The sequence below is a fragment of the Papio anubis genome, chromosome 2, assembly GCF_008728515.1.
Source record: "Papio anubis isolate 15944 chromosome 2, Panubis1.0, whole genome shotgun sequence".
Classification (NCBI taxonomy): domain Eukaryota; kingdom Metazoa; phylum Chordata; class Mammalia; order Primates; family Cercopithecidae; genus Papio; species Papio anubis.
Window position 1 is genome coordinate 94,680,366 of NC_044977.1, and position 20,614 is coordinate 94,700,979.

A 20,614-nucleotide genomic window follows, 5' to 3' on the forward strand; every position below is an offset into this window, starting at 1 on the left:
AAATGTTTTTCTTTTTGTTGTCATGTCTAGCTTTACTTAGCCCAAGGACTCGCAGACCTTCTTCTGTTGTCTCTTAGAAGTTTTATAGCTTTAGCTTATACATTTAGGTCTGTGATTCATTTTCAGTTATCTTTGTGTGTGGTGCAAGGTGTGAATAGAGATTCATCTTTTTGTATGGTTGTCCAGTTATTTCAACACCATTGATTGAAACTGTTCTTTGTACCTTTGTCAAAAACCGACTTTATTTTTTTTTTTATGCTGCCATGAGAAAGTAAGCAATTGACCTTATATGTGTGGATTTATATCTGGACTTTTATTCTATTCCATGTATCTATGTGCCTATTCTTTCACCAATACCAAACTGTTATGATGACCATAGTTTTATAAAGCATCTTAACATCACGTAGAGTGATTCCAGTTTTGTTCTTTATCAAAGTATTGGCTATTCTAGGTTTTTTCTTTTTCTATATAAGTTTTAGAATCAGTTTGTCAATTTCTACAAAAAATCCTGGTGATATTTAAATTGAGATTGCATTGAATCTCTAGTTCAGTTTGGGGAGAATTGACATCTTAATAAAATTGACTCAGTCCATGAACATGTTATAACTTTCTATTTATTTAAGTCTTCGGTTTATGTCAGTGGATATCATTTTAGATCCCTGTTGTCTGCTTTCCCTTCCCTGTGCCAGCCTTGCAAGGCAGGTTCAGGAGGGTGGCTGGGTCTATCGAAAAAAACCAATCCCTAGCCCCTTTTTTCAGCCTATGCCTCAAGCTCTCTATTATACAGACTTGAGATAAGAAGAAGAACTTCACTTCTAAAGCAGGGCTGTCTTAGTGGTCATGTGGCAGGTCCAGCTGGGAACTTTAAGCTCACATGAACCATTTTTCTTGCTAAACACCCCAGGAACTTTGCATGGGCTTGCCCTGACTCATTAGTGACCACAAAGTGCTCAGGTCACTTGTTTTGGTTTTTGACATTTCCTGTCTGCTCATTTTAAATTTTTGATTTATTATTTATTTATTTATTTATTTATTTATTTATTTATTTATTTTTGAGACAGAGTCTTGCTCTGTTTCTCAGGCTGGAGTGCAATGGTATGATCTTTGCTCACTGCAACCTCTGCCTCCTGGGTTCATGTGATTCTCGTGCCTCAGCTTTCCGAGTAGCTGAGATTACAGGTGCCTGCCACCAAACCTGGCTAATTTTTGTATTTTTATTAGAGACAGGGTTTCACCACGTTGGCCAGGCTGGTATTGAACTCCTGGCCTCAAGTGATCCACCTGCCCCGGCCTCCCAAAGTGCTAGGATTACAGGCATGAGCCACCGCACCTGGTCTTTTTTTCTTTTTGACTCAAACCTGCTCTCACATTTTTCCATGACGTGCTGGAGAGTGTTTGTGGGCAGATGACTGGTACAGGAACATTCCTACAGTGGCCTTCCTACTAAGTGGCTTGCACAGTCGGACACAAGGCCCCTGGTTGGAAACCCAGTGCCTGCTGCAAGTCCTTGAGCACTTGGAGGTTCTTTCCCACACATCAGTGGATGAAGGGAAAATGCAGGTCAGACAGACTCCTGCTTTCAAAAATACATGAATAAGTACTGCCTGTGTCTTATGGAGCAAGGATTTAGTGGCATAGAAGTGTGTTTTCTGTTATTAGGTTCTTTCTTAATAAGATTTTTCCTTCTAAATAAGGGACCTCAGAGAATATGCAAGAGGTTGAAACCTCTCTAAGCCCCTGACTTTGAGAAGTCTCTTAGGTTGTACATTCCATTTCATCTGTAAGCCTTCCTCTACTTTTTTGGAATGTCCCAGCAACCAACCATTTCTCTCAACTCTGGACAGAATAGCTGTCAGTTGAGTGACCAATTAAATTGTGCCTCAGCAGCTTGTTCTGCATAGCTGCACTCTCTCACTTTCCCAAAGGCCATTACCCAGCCTGTGCATAACAGTGTATTGTGTCTCTTCTCTCCTGATCTGCCTCTGCTGCCCAGGAGCAAATACAGACTACAGGCCACCAGACGATGCTGTGTTTGATATCATCACAGATGAGGAATTGTGCCAGATACAGGAGTCTGGCTCCTCGTTGCCTGAAACACCCACTGAAACTGATTCTCTTGACCCAAATGTGGCTGAACAGTGAGTAGAGGTCACCCCCATTTCCTGAGTGCTCATTACAGGCCTGGCCCCTGTGCTTTCTTATCAAAGGATGAGGAAAGTGAGACACTGGAAGCAGGATGGACTGTCCTTGCCTAAGGGAAGGTGCCTGAGAACAGTGCTTGCAATGGCCTTGAAGAGCATCAAGCGCTCAGAAAGTGGTCAGTGTTGAGCCTTGCAGAGAGCTCCTGGGAGATGTCAGTGGCCCCAGGTTTCAGCATCACCATTAAGGCCTGTCTTTCTTGGCTTGAGCGACTGTATTAGTTTGCTTGGGTGCTGTATAAAATACCACAGACCGGGTGGCTTAAATAACAGAAATTTACCTTCTCACAGCTCTGGAGGCTGGAATTGCAAGGTCAGGTGCTGGCAGGGCTGGTTTCCTGCAAGGTTCTTCTCCTTGGCTTGCAAATATTTGCCCCCTTGCTGCCTCTTCATGTGACTGTCCCTGTTGCATGCCCCTGGTGTGTCTCCATGTCTCTCAATCTCCTCTTCTTATAGACACTGGTCCATTGGATTAGGGTCCACCCTAACAGCATCATCTTAACTTAATCATTCCTCTACAGGCCTCATCTCCAAATGCAGTCACAGTCTGAGGTACAGGTGCTTAGGGCTTCAGCATGTGAATAATTTGGGGCATGGGGAGACAATTCAGCCTATAACAGCAACCCTTGCTGGGCCACCTTTGGCAGTTGCTCAGAGCAACATGCTGCTCTTTAAAAGCCTTGCTCTCAGGCCCCTGTGCTCCTGGTCTTGCTCACCTTACCACCTACCCACCTGGCTTGCCGAGTGATGAAGGTAGAGTGTGGCTTAGTGCCAATGGAATGAAGCATGCCCTAGGGACCACAGGAGTGTAGGGGTTGGGAGAACACTGCAGGCTAATACTGTCAGGAAACGCATCAGAGCAGGGGTGTCCATTCTTTTGTCTTCCCTGGGCCACACTGGAAGAAGAATTGTCTTGGGCCACACATAAAATAAACTAACACTAACGATAGCTAATGAGCTTAAAAAAATATCGCCCTCCCCCCAGAAAAAATTTCATATCGTTTCAAGAAAGTTTATGAATTTCTGTTGGGCTACATTCAAAGTTCTGGGCGCATGCAGCCTGTGGGCCATGGGTTGACTAAGCTTGCTTCAGAGGAAGGTGTTCCAGGAAGGGAAGGCAAGGCCCAAAGTCACAGAGGAAATAGTGAGTAGGGGCTGTCTTGGGTCTTGAGTTTGGTGATTGGATTGGCTTCATCCATGAGGCTCCAGCACAGTGAGTTTAGTTCATCGTTTGGAAACACTAACCAGGTTTGGTAAGGATGCCATGAGAAACGAAGCTCAGATTTAGTTGCAATTGTCTCTGATAGATGCGTCCTCTCAGAGGTCCCTTTAGCTGCAGATAAACCCACCCAAAGTCTCAAAGTTTTAGCAGTAAGAAAAATATGGACAGGCCTATTACTCTATACCCTGTGGAACCCAAGGGACTTTCCACTCACCTAGCCTGCACTTTGCCCTAGCACTGGTATTTTATGCTGCTTTTAATCAGTGACCTGGATCCACTGAACCTTCCTGACTGCTGCAAGAGTGTTGCAGCTTACACAGGCGAGCAGGCTTCCGAGGGCCAAAGCAGCCACGGCAAGGATATCCTTAAGTACTTATTCTCCCTTGGCCTTCTCATTTTTCTAGTGTAGCTATTTGCCAACAAGGTTTTCAAGGAGAGTTTTACAAGGTCAGTTTTTTAAAATATGAATTGTATAAAGTACTACCATATTAACATGTCAAGAGTTTATGACATGAGACCCATAAGAAAAGGAGGTCCTTGCTTGATGTTTCTCAGCCCCTGTTGTCCGCCTTTAGAGCAGTTTACAAAAAAGCACTGGCTGTTCAGAACCTCAAGAAAGAATTTATGTGGGTCCCAGGTCCCAGACGTTTCTTGACCCATTTTCCCTCTAGTTAAGGACATTCTATGATGCTTCTGCTTCCACATTGAGATCTGCCCAGAATTCAGAGGAAGGCTAAGACTGATCTGTCAGATTGATCATTCAGGATTTCTGCTGCATGTCTTTACTCTTCATGACGCTGCCAGTGCAAGGGACTTTGGGCTTACGTGCATCTCCACAACCCTCTGTTCCCTGACTAGAGAATGACTGAATTCACCATGTTACAGCTTCATGGGTAAAGCCAGCCTGATCACCAAACTCACCAGACCCAAGATCATCTCTACTACTGTCGCTTCTGTGACTTGGGGCTTTTCCTTTCCTTGCTGGGACACCCCTCCAACCCCTGACCATGTAAGTCTGCAGCGTTCTCCCAACCCCCATGTCTCAATGGTCCCTGGGGCATGTTCCGTTCCATTAGCACTAAGCCATACTCTGCCTCCATCACCTCGAAAGCCAAGTGGGTAGATGGTAGGAGGTAAAGTGAGCAGGACCAGGAACCTGGGGGCCTGGGAGGACATTCTGGCTTGAAAGTGTCTTGCTGCCTCCTCTAGCCTGAGTGAGAAAGTGACTGTCCTACAGCTCTCTCTCTCCTCACCCCTCACCTTCCCCTGCCCAGTAGGAACAAAAACAGAAGGCATTCTGACTGCTGACAAATATGTATGGTTTTGGTCTTGGGAAATCAGGAACTGTTCCAGGGAAAGGAAACTGCCAGTGTTCTGGTCCACGGCCACCAAGGAGGATGTGGGACTAACTGATGGGAACCTGTAATCCCTGCACTTCTGTTTGGGTGAAGACCCACCCTTCCCAGTCAGTTAAAGGCTGCATTGTCAGATACTTTTTTTTGTGCATTAGCTAGAGATAAACCCAAGCATTTCTGGAAGCTTTTTCCTACATTCTTTTTCTTCCTAAGTTTTAAGACCTAAACCGAAAACACCAAGAGTCTGAGAAAGTGTAGGAGATCTAGAGCCCTAGATTTGTGTAAGCATTCCTGGCAAGAAACTTCGGGAAAAAATAAGCAAATCCAAGGTAAGAAGGGATCCGGGAGAGAGTAAACACTAAGTCCGAATTCGTGAGGAATATCAGGCCACTTGGAAGTAGTGTTGTTGAGAGTGATGCTGTTGAGCGCCTTCCTTGCACCAGCTGCTCTTACACGTGACCTCACTAGTCCCTGTGCAGCCCATCAGGGAGTGGGAATTATCTCATTTTATAGGCAAAGAAGCTGAAGCCTCAGGAGGCTGGGTAACTTCTGTTGTTGGAGGTGCCAGAACTAGGCTTTGGACTCCTCCCTCCAGTCCGCTGGCTTAAGATTCATTTGGAAGAGTTCAGCTCTCTTCTTTCCATCCCGTGTCCCCATTTTGCCCATCTCCCCTGCCTTCATGTTCGCTCTTTTGCACACATACACAGTTTTGGGGCTAAGGAAGTTGTTTGCCTTGCCCCTCTTCCTGGCAGAGGTGGGTCAGAAAGGGGTCCCAAAGTCCAGCCTGCCAGGGAGATGTGGCCTGATGCTGGGACCCCCTAAGCAACCTCCCAGTGGTCCCTGTGCATGGCTCAGAGCTAGAATGGTTGTGCAGGGCAGGAGCACAGCTCCTGACTTCTGGAGAAAAGATGGTATTCGTTGTAGCCCTCCAGACACACCCGTGCACACCCCCTTTTCAGTCACTCGGGCTCACCCTTCACCATCTCCCTGACCAGGTGTCCAGCTGTTCTCTGGACTGAAGCACAGAAGGAAACCAAGCTTTTGTCAGCTGGTGAACCAGGCCTGTGGGGTAAGGGCTGGCAGGGGCACTGGGCTGTGGCTCCCTCAGCATTTGCTCAGCCTCTACCCAGTCATGGCCTCCTTGAGGCCCGGCCTCCCCCTCTAGCTACCAGATGAACAGACAGTATGGTGGTGAAGAGCTCGAACTTTAGAACCAAACATGCCTGGTCTGCCACCTCCGGGCTCCATGGCTCTAGGCAGTGCAGCCCACGAACTCAGTTTCCTCCCCTCTACCGAAGAGACTGGGACAGCACTCACCATAGGGGTGTTAGGAAGATTGCATGAGAACTGTGTGTGGAGCACTGAGCCCAGCCCAGTGCCTAAAGCCTGGGAAGACTTTCATGGAGGTATGTTGCTTTCCTGATGTTGTGTCATCAGGGGCTGAGCTGTGCATGCTACCGCTACCGCCTCAGTACCTTGCACTGCGCAGCCCAGGGGTCTCCTCCAAGGAAGATCCTTCAGATACCCAGATGACCCTAAGTGAGCTTAAACTCTCGCACAGAAACAATCCCTGAACCCTCAGAGCGTCTTTGCCAGTAATTGCTTCAGAACAGGCACTTCATGGTCAGAGTGTTTAGGGGAGCTGTGGTAGATTTGTCACCCACCGGGAGATTTGACGCTTGCTATCTCAGAAACAAAATGAGAACAGGATATGGTGAATGGTTAAGGTTACAAAGCCACCTTGCACGTGGGCTTCCCCAAGATCTCTGCCTTCAGCTGAATACAGAGGTGACAGGTACCCTGTGGCTTGTCAGTGGCAGGAAACCTTCCTGGAGCCAACATTTCTGGGCAAAGAAAGGCTGTTTAGTGAGGTTGTAGTCCTAGCTCTGTTGTATGAGCTTTGGCAGGCATTGATCTGTCTAAACTAGTTTTCTCGTCTGAAAATGGGGATGATAGTGCCAGGCCTCCTACAAAATGGCATTAGTTACCAGGGACCAACAGGGACTGGGCAGCTGGAAGGGGGTGCTGCTTTGAGAGCCCCTTGGAGGAGGAGGCCAGAGTGACTGCCCTGACCACTCCTGGTCCCCATCCTCTTTGTTTTGCCTCCACCCCTCCAGTAGGGGTAGCTCCAGGCTTTTCTCTTCTGTGGCACCATCTCCTCAGTCCAGAACACCCACGGAGGACACCTGGGCCCCTAGCTCTCAGGTAGCCCCTAGAGTCAGTGTCATCTTGTGTTCCCCACATCTCAGATGATGTGGCCATTAGTGGCCTCTGCCATATCTCTAAAGGGGTTGGAGCCCATAAGTACTACAGCCACCCCCAGGTGTTGGGAACTTGGTAGGGAAATAGGGAAAGAGCACATCCTTTACCCTCCAACCCTGAGGCCACACCAAGGCAGTGTGTACTCAAGCCGAGCCCACACCCAGCCTGATCCCCTCCCACCAGGCCTCCAACACCATGTGCTGGTGTGGACGAGCGGAGGGGAGAGCCAAGTGGAAGGGAGAAGGGTAGGCTGAGGTTGGGAACTGGCTCTGCCCTGCACATGACCTCAGTCTCCTCTGTGGAATGGAGCCTGTACCAACAGCATCTTCTGCTTCCTGGGCTGTGGTGTGGATGGAGTGAAATCAAGACATGAAGGCCTTCTGTAATCTGCACGTGCTGTGCCAGCGTTTATTCCCCTACCCAGGGGAAGGGGTTGGAAAACTGACATCTACTCCAAAGAGTGGCAGGTAAGGGCCCAGAGGCATAGGATCAATTAGTGGCTGAGGAGGCAGGGAAGGCAAAGAAAGATTTTGCTGCTGTGCTGTTCCTGGGGCCAGGCAGGCAGGACTTTCCTAAGCTACAAAAGGCCAGTGCAGGGACCCTGGGAGGGGGCGGGCACCTGGACAGGGAAAGTCCCACGGTCCCAGGTGGCTGCTTTTCTGTTGCTGTGGCCAGGCAGGCCCAAGCATGGTGCTCACAAGCACCCCAGGAGGGAAGGCCACCATGAGCCAATGGCATAGGTGGTGAACCAGGGCTTGGGTCAGGGGTGCTGCATCACCTGCACAGGGGTACACAGTGGTGGAGCTGTGACTGAACACTGAACACTGTCAGAGTGAGCCCAGAGCCTGCATTCTCATCACACCTTGCTGCATCTCTCCATGGGGACTCGTGGAGATGCTGCCGGGCCCCGTCTCCTGACTCTACTTCTGCCTCTGTCCCTTGGGCCAGGACACTGTCAGGGAAACCAGGGACTGGTGCCCCCTCTGTCAGAAGTGTTCCATGTTAACATGAATGCACAAAGGGGGAATGACAGAAACTCTCTTTGAAAGCCACTTAAAAGATAAATGTTGCCTTGTCACCCTAAAAGGGCAGATTTTGTAGTTGAAGGAAGCACTCGGAGGTCCATGTGACCCGAGTACAGTAAAACTCTGCTTGTAGATGCGTTTAGGCATGCTTATGAAACAGTAGGTAGGATCATGTGGGCTCTGAAAGGCCCAGCCTGTGCTCAGCTGTACCAGGTGCACATGGTATACCACACACCTGGAAGGCACGATATAAACCCTCCCTTGCCTCGCTAACCCACAGGGCTGACGTGGAGGGCTTCCATTTTGTGTCACCAGTTCTTGTGAGAAATAATAACTACTGCTATTTTTTGGACCTTTTCTCCCCAAATGCAAACTGTGCCAAGTGTTTTACATGCAGTGTCTCAGGTATTCACACCAACCTGTAGAGGTGGTGCTGTTATGATCCGTGTTTCACCAAAAACAAAGGAGACAGGTGCTCAGAGGCTGAGTTTCGCCCAAGGTCTTACAAACTGGTGAGTGGCAGGGATTCAGCTCTGGTCTATTCAGCCCCCAAAACCACACTGTTAAGTCAGTTCTGGCCTGCCTCTCTGTGCATTCCAATTAGCTGTTGTCAGTTGATTCTCTGTATTTGGTGAGTGATTTGGGGATACATAAGCCCAAAAAACATCTTTAAGCCTATTGAACAGACTGCCAGGATTTAATAAACATGCATAAAATCTGACATTTAAAACTGTGCCTCATCCTGTGACCACATTCTAGAAGTTAAACAAATGTGCCCCACACTTTAGACAGGAGGTTAGAAACCACAGTGAAAGAGCAGGGTCGTTATCATTGGTATATTCCATTTCCATGATAGAGCACAGCCCTGAAAGTTTACAATTTATTTTCCATGCTCTGAGCCCAAAAGTAACTTTTTTGTATATTCCAAAAAAGTATATTCCAGGCACACCACATTAAAATGAATGTACCAAAGCATAAAAGTAGTTTGGAGACTTTAAAAGTTTTATTTCTTAGCTATGAAACTCATATGCTAGTAATATACAGCATATGTGTATATGTGTGTGTATATACATTTACATATGTTTATATGGCAGACATTGGAAAATTTCATTTTTAAATGAGCAAAGCCACCAAAGAGTCCACTTCAGAAATGCTGCTTAGATTCATTACAGTCTTAAATGCTGTCTTCCACATTTTTCAAGCATTCCATGGACCACTGGAATTCTCAGCCTATTCTAATTTGATTTTGCCCATTCATAGTCCCTGGTGCTAGTTATTCTGGACTAATCAAAGCAATCTGAACATCTACCTATACAAAAGTCAAGCCCCAAGGTGAGGCAGAGCCTGATCTCATTTCTGTTAGGTGCCTGGTGGTGCCAGCATTTGTTTTCATGGCTGCTCTGATCTCCACTGTTTGCCCAGTAGTCAGAAGAGCCTTCTGAACTTGGGCACCCAGCGTGCTACCTACCACCAACAGCTTTGTTGGCTGTGCTCACCTCTTCAACCTTCAGCCCCAGTCCCAATCAAGGAGAACCTGAGATCATAGAAGTCACATGTCATCCCCCTTGATTTCAGCATTCTTGGAGATGGAGGAAGGAAAGTCCTTAAAAATTTTAGACCCCCTACTTGGGCTTTTGGCAAGAGTGTTCAAGAAGAGAACAGTACATGTTCATGCCTGAGAAGAAGCATTCCAAACCAGTCAGAGTGTCTGATAACTTCTCCATGAGAATGCGCAAACTATAAACAAAGCCTGCCTCACCACATCAAGAGGACACAACCATGCCTTGCAAATCCCAGAGCAGCTTCTCGAAATGCTGGCAAGGCCTATAGCTGGAACATGCTGGTGGCCTCCACATTGTGGGAGGCAGAAAAAGTCTTGGAATTGTCCTCAGAAGATTTCCATTGATGTGAGACCCCAAGGTAAGGGAGACAGCCAATGTCCTTCACAAGTTTCCAGAAGTTCTTTCGAAACTTCAGGCTGACAAAGGCATAGAGCACAGGGTTAAGGCAGGCCCTCAGGTATGCGATGGCCTCTGTCACTATGATGGTGTAGTGAAAGCTGGTCATGGCATAGTACTCCCAGTGTGTGCTGCGGATGAGCTTCACGAGGTTGAAGGGCGTCTGGGTCAGCAGAAACACAGCCATCACCAGGAAGATGATCTTTAGAGATCTGTGCTTCTGGAAGCCTCCAGCATGAAGCAGTGTTTTGATTATGACTGAATAGCAGACAATCATGGCGAGCAGTGGCAAGAAGAACCCCAGTGTCATCTGGGTGGCAAGAACCACAGTGGAAATCTCCTCATCATGATAACCACATATGAGCTTGTCCAGATTAAAGACATTGCCATAGATAATTTGGGGCAAGGAAACCAGCAGGGATATCACCCAGATGAGCAAGCAGATGACCTTGCCCCAAGTCATCCTCTTGGCTTGCTGGTTGTAGGCCTTGGTGGCCTTAACCACTACAATGAAACGATCCACAGTGATGCAGGTGAGGATGAGCATGGATGTGTAGAAGTTAATAGTGTAGATACCCAGTAGGGTCTTGCACATGACCTGGCCAAAGATCCATTCATGGATGCCTGCATAGGCCCAGAAGGGCAGAGTGCAGACAAACACCAGGTCAGCCAGGGGTAGGTTCACCAGGAACACGTCCGTCAGGCTCTTCAGCTTATGGTAGAAGATGGATATGACCAGCACCAGGGAGTTCCCCACCAGGCCACAGACAAACACCACCAGGTACATGCAGGGCAGAAAGACCTTGCTGAACTGCAGGAAGTCTTGATGCTCCTCCTGGCTGCTGTCATTGAAACTGTTGACGAACCCATCATCTTCATAGTGATCATACTCTGCCATGGTGTCTGTTCTGATGAACACCTGTGAGTCACAACCCAGGAATTATATTTGGGACTGAGGATGGCATTCTCTGTCTTCCTGCTGTCCCATTGACCACATTTAGGGGGCAAATAGTGATCTCCTAAACCCACCCACTAGGCTGTGTATAAACAGCACAGTCCAGTATATTGAAGATAATCAATTCTGAGGGGAAATTGCTCAGACAGGACAAGGACTCTCCATTAGCCTGAAAATTCTCAGGATCTCACCCATGTGGGAGACAACTCATAACTGACCCCTAAGCACATTCCATAAAATCCTGTGCTCAATTATTTTGAAAGCAAAAGTCGCTTTGCTGCCAGGTGGGCACAGGTGGCAACACTGATAATGAATGGTTGAGCCCGCTGATAATCTGGGTACCAGTGGATAAGCCCACTGATAATCTGAGCTCATCAATGGGACATGCCTGTTTTCATCTCCCCCTGCCTCACCACAGTTGTCCACCCATCCTGAGCCCCATTTCCTAATAAATTGTGAAAGCTAAAGCAAGTGCCCCTACCAGGGGGCTCTCCTATCAAGGAGACTCCTGGAGACCACAGGTGTTCGGGGATGGCAAGACTGCTGTGCGTGGGTAGGTAGTCCTTCCTGCCTTTACTTCCCCTCAATTGCATAGATTTTCAAAGGCTACTAATGGGGAAATAAGAGATAGAAAAGCCCACGGCTGCCCAACACTTTGGCTGAGCTGGCTTCATGGATAAAGCACTGGGTGGTTCTCACTTCCCAACTAAACTTTCCCCTTCATCATCTAACACAGTTTATGGCATTCCACCATCAGAGTCTCATTTCCTGAAGACTTCTGAGCAAGAAGTCTCTTAAAAGGTAGATTTCCCCAAAGCAGAACCTTGCCTTAGCTCCTGTGATTGGCAGGTTAGGACTTAGGGGCCTCATTTAACAAGCAGAAGACCCAATTGAAATGGGGTGCCAGATGGGCTATCTTTCTTACCCAGGGCACTAGCCCTTCAAGATGTCACTTCTCTCTGACCCTTCCCTCTGCCCTGTGACCCTGCCAAAGACCACGGACAGGACAAGGGATCATGTAACCTATGGTGTGGGAGCAGGGGCCGCTGCGGCAACATCAGCCCATGAGTGCGAAGCCTGCCCTTGCTACTGACCTGCAGATACTCAACATGCAGCAGCTCATTTCCAGTGACCTAGAACTATGTCTGGCCAGCACCTCAAGAAGATGTATGAAGAAGAGCAGGTGTTTGGACAGAATCTCTGCCAGCAAAGTCAAAATATTGCCTGACCAGACAAGGGCATATAAACAATGAGGTTACCTTTCCTAATCCACTCAAAAACACTTCTGTCCCTGACGTTGAGTCCTGACTGGGACCAGTGTCTCCAATGCTGCTGCTTGCCTCTGTCTTTCCAGGGGCCAAAGTGCCCTTTCTCTCTAGCAAGGAAGGATGCTACCTTTGGGCTAAGACTGCTTAATAACAATCCTTGCCCTTACACCACAATTGTTAGATCTCTAAGGGTGATAGGTCAGCCAGTAGACATCCTGCCCCCAACAAGCTCTCTGGGGCACTATATTAAGTAGGTCAGACGATGCGTTTGTGTCATTGACTCACAGGGGCAAAAACATATTTTTTCGTCATTTAAAATATGAAACAGGTGACTTTGCTCTTAAGAGTAGTGTCCAGCTCCCCATTATTGCTTGACTCGCTCTTGCCTTTTTTTGGTATCCTCCTGTTCCAGCTTTTACTGGTCCCTTATGCTGCCATTACACATTTCATCAAAGGACCTGTGCAAATTCATGTGTAATAATTGGTAAACTTTGATGTATAATAATTGGTAAACAGGTTGGGCCTGGACAGTGCTGTGCAAATAGAGTATTAAAAATTACTTCCCCTTCTAGGCGAACTAAAAACATTTATCTTCTATAATCAAAATCCTATTTTGTTTTCTGAAAATTAAAAAAAAACTACAACTTTGGAAATAGTGTAAAAGTCTGATAATGATGAAGCAAATTATAACTCAGACATAAAATAGAATATGACTTAAATGTTTAGGAAGTATTTTTACTGATTTTGGAAAATGCAGTACTCTTAGTTAAATTGCTAAGAACAGTGTAAACAAAGTAAGTATGCAAAATAAGTATTAGCTATTACTATTACAACAAATAGATGTCAAAAGGATATAAAATTAATTGTGATTCATAACCTTCTTTGACCATAAACTCCTTTGAGAATCTCCTAAAAACTGCAGATCTTTTCTCAGAAATAATGTATACACACACACACACACACACACACACACACACAAATACCCCTGCAATTCTGGGAGTCCATGAACCCCTTGAATCCCTCTGCCATGTATTATGTGGGCCCTCATTTAAGAGTTCATGATAAACTACGTGATTTTTGACTGACCATACTTTTAGAAACTTGGAAAAAATCACATTTTATTAACAGTTGGCCTCCAGCTGGTGGAATTATGGGTGACTTATTTCTTCCTTTTTAAAAAATAGTTTTCAAAGTTTCTACAGTAGTATATTGATTTATATTGAAAAAATAACATAAATGATAATCTGAGAAAACAGCCCGTCTTATGCAAAAGAAGTGAAAACAGATTATCCATTGAGCAAATATAGACAATAACTAGATCCTCCTTATCTCCCTGGGTGGGTCTGACTATGCCATTACTAGCAGTACGGTCAGCCTACAGGCACTAACTGTGTGCCTGGAAACATGTTCAGTAGTTTTCATGTTTCTCCAGTTTAACCCACACAGTAGCAAATGGCAGTGATGTAATTTGAACTAAGAGCAGCTGAGCTCCATAGCCTGGCATTGTGCACTGTGCCCTACTACAGACAGGAATCAGAGAATACCAACAATACCTGGGGTTAGTCCTCCCTGTCTTCTTTTCAATGTAAAGAGTAAGACAAATGACTCACCAGCAGAGGTGCTTTGCCGGTTTGTTCCACAGATGAGCTTGCTCGTGAAGCAAGGTCTGCCTCTACTTTTGTGGTGGTTCATGTTTCCGCTGAACATTTTTTAAGAGCCCTCAGCTGCTTACTATAAAAGACCCACCCGCTACTCCCATCCTTCAGATCAGAATCCATATGACCAACCCGCCCCTGTGTAGTGCGTGGGTCAGAGATGGGTGGGTTACTCTGATACCCCACACCCCCTTCATTCTGCTTTGGGGCTGATTCTTCTGTCAGGGCCTGACAGGGCTTTATTCATAAACTAAAGGGGAACAATAAGGAGGTTTGGCTCTGGCCATCCACCAAAGATGGTGGCATTTGTACCTTAAAATTACTTCATTCGCTAGTCAGACATCTTTTTGGAACAGTTGGGGTCTGGGCCAATGCTAAGTCCATGGCATGGGCTGGGTTCTGTGTGCACATGCAGCTCCAGCATATGTGATAGCTGTTAAGCCCCATAGCAGCCCTGCAGTCGATATTACCCTTCCTTTATAGATGAGAACACTGAGGACCATAGCCAAAATAACAGCCCTCAGTGCACACAACTAGAAACTGGCAAATCGAAGATACACACTCAGGTCTCTGTCATTACCAGACCAATCAACAGGATGATGATGAGTCTGCCAGAGGGCCTGGTGCAGCGCTCCCTCCTAAGCCCACACCACTCAGGCACCTCAGCAAGCAGTGCCCACCCACCCTGCCTAGCCTGGCTGGAATCATCTGGTTTCCTTGGGCTGCCCTCTCTACTCCTGGAATTCCCTAGATGTTGACTACTTTGATCTCAGTACAGTTCTAGTTGTCAGTCTCCATGATCTAACATTACTAACCCTTCTGGGAAATACCGCTGGAAGGCAGGAATTAGAGGCATGTCAGCCTGGGTCACATGCCCCAGTGCCTCCTCGTGGAGAGGGTACTAGGGAGAGGCATGTACTCCAATGTCTGCTTTCCCAGAAGCAGCTGCCCTCCTGTGGAGGTGCCTGGCCTCCCTTCTCTGGCTCTGCACTACCATTCAGGTTGCTTCTCTCCAATGCTTTTGCTCTCTCCCACCTCCTAGGCAAACCTCATGTGGCTCTTCCTAAGGGCAAATGTCAAGCATTGGGAGCACGGACCAGGAGCAACCTCAGGATCCAGAGACTAACACTCAGTTCTACCACAAGCCTGGCCCTATGCTGGATGCTTCTATGTACAGCCATCTAATCCTAGTCACTTACAGATAGGCAAACTGAAGACTAGAGAGGTTAACCCACTTGCCCAAGAACACACATCCCCAGCAGTCACCCAGGACTGTCAGGCTGCAAAGCCAGTGCTTCCTGCCCTGCTCTGAGTATGGAGCTATGCCAGGGGGCCCGGAAAAAGATCTGAAGAGCTCTAATAGGTGTGCAGGCATTTTTTTTAATGAATTCGTTCAGACTGTCCTTTCTACCAAACTGGTACAAATGAGTGAGGTGTTCCTTATGGGCATGAACCATGAGGCCACATAGACTACACACCGATGGACAGATGGATGTAGGGAATGGTAGACAAATGAATAGAACAGACTGAGCCAAATATGCACCTGTCTTCCTGAAAGAGACCTTTCAAGGCAGGGTGGCAATTTAAAGTAACCCTGCCTGACATTTAGGAATCTTTCAGCTTTGAGAGCTGAGTTTTACCCAGGGACGAGCCAACCATGCCATTCAAGACAGGTCCACAGGGCAGTGTTAGAATGGCCTGAGCCTTGTCAAGCACCCTTGGCCGTGCTCTTCTCAGCAACCCTTTCTACTCCATGAGGAAAAACAAACCAGCACCTGGGGCCCTCCATGGCTGTGTGTACGTGTCAATATGGGGATATGTGTATTTGAGAAAGCATGGCTTGTTTATCATGGCCATTCTTTAATAGAAACTTCTCTATAGTACAAAAGACTTGCACCTATATTTGAGGGGCTGAGCCACTCGCAGGTTTGGGGATAAAATTTTATTTTAATCGCTGTACAAAGCGCCTTTTACTACCTGGCAATTTGTAGTGTTAATTGTTTTAAGGGCATTACTTTTATTTGAAACAAAACTTTAAACTTGCTAAGGGTGGGAACCCAATCATATATGTCTTAGATTTCCCCAGAAATACCTAAACATTTTCTAAATAAAATTGAGGGAAGAGTAAAAGGGAAGTGGCAGACATACCTGCTGCAGATTTATCTTGGAAGTCAGACTGTTGGCCTGCTCTCCTTACCTGAAGACCTGACAGAGCTGTTAAGTTATCAGTTCCAGGATCCAGGGATGAGACATTTACTGCTGTTGGCAAGGCATTGGTGAATGATGGGCTGTGATCCACAGAAAAGTAACCTAACCAGCCAGGCATGGCAGTGGGCACCTATAGTCCCAGTACTCAGGAGGCTAAGATGAAAGGATCATTTGAAGCCCAGGAGTTTGAGGCCAGCCTGGGCAACATAACCAGCAGACCTGTACCCCTGCAAGCCACCAGGATGAGCTGAGAGATCAACTGGCGGGAGCAAAGCCACTATAGCTGGGAGGAATTGTTCTGGAGGAACAGTTTTTCTATAGGCAGGAGAGCAGGAGAAGGAAACCGGATACAGGGTTTGACTACCTCCAGCAGAAGAAGGTGGGTTATAGAAGTGTCTTACCACTAGAGAATGTGTCTGAGTCACGTGGCACCAAAGTATGTTAGCAACAGCAAATCCATACGGGTCTGCAGCAACTCGAGTCTTGCCTCCTTGGAGGAAAGAATTTGGTCGAGGGGCAGAGGTAGGTTTAAGGCAGAGGGGGAAACTGAGGCAAGTTTTAGCGCAGGAGTGAAGGTTTATTAAAAAGTTTTAGAGCAGGAACAAATGGAAGTAAAGTATACTTGGAAGAGAGCCAAGCAGGTGACCTGAGAGATCCAAGTGCCCCGTTGGGCCCTTGACTTGAGGTTTTATACATTGGCATGGTTCCAGGGTTTGTGTTTCTTCTCCCCCGACTCTTTCCTTGGAGCAGGCTGTCTGCAGGCGTGGTGGCTTGCCAGCACTTGGGAGGGGCTGCATGCTCAGTGTGTTTACTGGAGGTCTATGCATGCTCACTTGAGGTATTTTCCCTTATCAGTCGTTTCTAGAGGAAGTTCATATACCGGTTAAACTCTGCCATTTTGCCTCTTAATGTGCATGCTTGAGCCCACTCGCCCAACTCCTGAGATCTTAGGAAGCTGCTGATTACCCGCTTCAGATGTTTTCTATCTATTGGGAGACTCTTTCTCTGGCTCTGGCTGCAACCAGTTATTTTACAGAGACAGCTTAACAATTGCCTGACCATTACTTGACAGTCACCTGACATTCCTGGGGGAGGGGGGCCCTCTCCTGCCCTGCTCATGCCTGCCTAGCTACCTACTCTAACACTAGGAATTTATAAGCAATGGATTAGCAAAGTAAAATCAAGTTAATACAATAATAATAATTTGATAGCAAAACTAAAATATGCCCCCAGATCGCAGACTGAATAGGATGTGTGTGGTGTGGTTCAGCCCAACCTTCCAAACCTGCACTGTTCAGTAGAGCCTTCTGCTGTGAGAGACCTGTGCTGCACCTGCACTGCCCAACACAGTGGCCACCAGTCCATGTGATAATTGAGCACTTGAAATGTGGCTAGTGCAACCAGGCAGCCACATTTTTAGTTTAATTTATCTGATTAATTTAAGTTTATATAGCCACATGTGGCTAGTGGCTACTGTATTGAAGAGTGCAGTTCTAAACTGAAGACATCTCCATTTCAGAGGAGACTGTTCGCAGATGGAGGCTGACCAGAGGGAGGATAGGAGCCTGTGTAATCAGGAAAAGCAACACTTCTCACTCTGCGGGGCTTAGCGAGGCTGATGGGAGATGGCGCCCCCTGGGGCAGATTGGCAGCAAGGCACCTTGGGCCATAGGGATTTTCCAGGCATCCCTTCCTCACTCCTCTAGTTTCTAAACAAGCCGACCTGTACCGCAGGCAGTCTGCAGGATTAAAGTTGTGCAGTAATTACACAACAAACAGGCCGAGGCCATTTGATTCGTGACAGGGAAGGACTATAGACTCCCATTTGTAGAGACCAAGCTGGAGGGGCTCCACCATGACTCAGAGAGGTGTGGACTCCAGGACTGCAGTGCCAGGGGCCGCCTGGTTTGTGCTCACCACTTTATTCTGACTCGCTTCTAATGCGGAGCCTTGGGTATGTCCTCCTTTGGGAGCATTTGGGACAGAAGAAAACCTTACTCTGAGGCAAATAATGTAGACATTCACTGGGCATGGGCTGTGCGCACAGCAGGCTGCCCAGGAATGCCAGGATGGCACCCACAAAGGGACAGACAAGTTGACGGACTGGAACGTGTGTGTTCGAGAGATATTGATCTCAGCTGACCACTGGCTCCAGACAAAAACTCAGACTGAAAGGGTGTAATGCCGTCAGCCAAGCTAGCAGTAGGCTGCCATGACCAGAGCAAGGGAAGGAGGAAGGCCACGTGGGCAGTGAGTATCTGGTATCTTCGCTGAGACTGCCTCCATAGCAAGGAACGGAAGCAGCTCTGGTGGGAGGTGGGGTGCCCTCTAGTGGTCATGCTTTGGTTACCGTCCTTTCTCAAGCTCTTAAATCGCTTGACATCCTCTGAGTTGCTTGAACATTTTCTACAGTATCTCACGGTAAGAAATACATTTTGCATGGCTGCCTAGTGTGCATGTGTGTACACATACGGTCAAAACAAGAGCCTCGAGGCTGGCCGCAGTGGCTCATGCCTGTAACCCCAGCACTTTGGAAGGCTGAGGTGGGCCGATCATGTGGTCAGGAGATTGAGACCATCCTGGTCAACATGGTGAAACCCGGTCTCTACTAAAAATACAAAACTTAGCTGGGTGTGGTGGTGCATGCCTGTAATCCCAGCTATTTGGAAGGCTGAGGCAAGAGAATCGCTTGAACTGGGGAGTTGGATGTTGCAGTGAGCCAAGATCGTGCCACAGCACTCCAGCCTGGCGACAGAGCAAAACTCCGTCTCAAAAACAAACAAACAAACAAAACCCAAGAGCCTCATAAATACTTATCCTCACAACATGCAATATACTATTGTATTTTCTATTTTATTCTATTTCTTTTAATGTTGGTCATAACCTCCTAAATTGATTCACAGCCCACTAAATGGGTCATGACCTACAGTGTGAAAACCTATTGAAAAGAAAGCCCTCTGCCCTAATTGTTACCTTTGAGACTGCATCACCCACCTGTCCCACTCCCACCTCACTCATGCAGGGAATCCGCCGGGGCCAGCAAGGGTCTGGGAAACCTGCTCTGTGAATCATCTGCTTACAGGTAACCAGGCATTGTCTGTCATCACTGTGATCAGGGAGGAGGGTGATGGAGGAAGAGAAGGAATCATAGATTAGAACATCTTTTATCCTGAATGCAAGAAAATTGGGAGAACCAAGTACAGCTTTCAGAGTCTCTCTGATTCTACTTTATTTCTTTATCTCATTTATGGTATTTGCACCTTGGACAAGGATGAAAACAAGCAGGCCTGAGTGACCCTGGCCTGTCTCCTCTGGACTTCTGCTTCCCTGCTGTCAAGTGGGTGACTGCACGAGCTGGCTCCTTGAGCAGCTTCTTGCACTGATGTTCCCTGTTTCTGTTTGTCCCAGGGTGAGGGAGTGGGGACCTAGAAGCCAGCGGCTGGAAAAGCAAAAAGAAGGAGGTGTTAGGCAAGGAGGAAGATAGGGGGTTGGGGCCAGGAAGAAAAATAAATGCCAGAGTGACAAGGCATGCCCCCGGTGGCAGCAGGTGCTGCAGCCTGCGTTCTTCCTGCACTTTCCCTGAGAAGAGCCAGAGGCTGCGGGCAGGAAGCTGCTGACCAGAGCAAGCCCATCTCTTTCTCAACCAGTGGGCTTGCAAGATGCTACCTCTGAGTCCTTTAAAACTTACAGCCTTTTCAAGCCCTCAGAGCCCAGAGTCCATCTGGTTCCATTTGCTTCCATTTAGAGAAGGAAAACTGGGGTCTCAGGAGGAAAGAGCTCACCATGAGTCATACAGTCACAATGCTGAAGCTGGAACCACAGTGGACCCCACCACAGTCATACCACATCCCCTGCCCTTAGGGCCACAGAGACCTCAGCTAGAGGGAGCCCCACTGCTCAGGGCTGGTGGCATTCAGCTCCTGGAAGAGCACAGATTGTTGCAGCAGTTTAAAAAGAAGCCACACTGAGTGGCAGATCTTCCTCACTGATGCCTTCACATGAGGACAAAGCCATTTTTTCTTTTCTGGACCTAGGTTTCCTCTTTGGCAGAACGAGGGAGTGGAGCTGGTTGGGCTCTGAGGCACCTGAGATTGTATAAGCCCCTGGCTGAGCTGGACCTGGGGCCCCACAGGGAAAGCACTAAGTTGCAGTCAGGGTATCTAGTTCTGGCTCCAGCTCTGCCTCGGAGGAACTGCCTGGGCCTCTGTGTCCCCATCAGTGAAGTGCAGGGACTGCAATCTGCCAATATGTTCTAAGAATCCATAATTCAGAAGGTGTTAAAAACCTCCCCTGGGTGCCGTTCTTGTGCCCCAGGGATAGGCCAGAGGCTTCTCTAGTCGTGCACTGGCACTGAGGAGGCAGGACCCAGTGGTGCTGGTACCTTGGTCCCGTGGCAGTGGCTCTGCTGGCGTGGGCTAGGAGAGTGGTTGATTTGTGTTTCTGCTCACCCTTCCTATAGCAGGAGGTCTCTTCCCTACAGCTGCTCCAGGGAAACTGCTGTAGCCCTA

The 20,614-nt window shown here is 47.6% G+C and overlaps 2 protein-coding genes across 7 annotated transcripts in view; one reads left to right on the top strand and one right to left on the bottom strand.

Moving 5' to 3' along the window:
- FYCO1 (FYVE and coiled-coil domain autophagy adaptor 1) overlaps positions 1–20,614 on the top strand; it is an 80,899-nt gene that overhangs the window by 41,407 nt on the left and 18,878 nt on the right. For all 5 annotated transcript variants that reach the window (XM_021934486.2, XM_021934484.2, XM_021934487.2 and 2 more), the window contains exon 14: positions 1,994–2,138. In XM_021934486.2, coding sequence (XP_021790178.2) covers positions 1,994–2,138 — 145 coding nt within the window. The remainder of the gene's footprint in view (positions 1–1,993; positions 2,139–20,614) is intronic.
- CXCR6 (C-X-C motif chemokine receptor 6) lies at positions 9,044–13,976 on the bottom strand. Of its 2 annotated transcripts, none has more exons than XM_009200978.4 (2): positions 13,797–13,976; positions 9,044–10,939 (listed from the first exon to the last, which is right to left on the bottom strand). In XM_009200978.4, exon 2 carries the CDS (start codon positions 10,916–10,918, stop codon positions 9,887–9,889), a length of 1,032 nt encoding a protein of 343 aa, XP_009199242.1. In that variant the 5' UTR covers positions 10,919–10,939; positions 13,797–13,976; the 3' UTR covers positions 9,044–9,886. The 2 variants fall into 2 exon arrangements, with proteins under 2 accessions (XP_009199242.1, XP_003894592.1); XM_003894543.5 differs by having other exon boundaries at positions 13,854–13,973.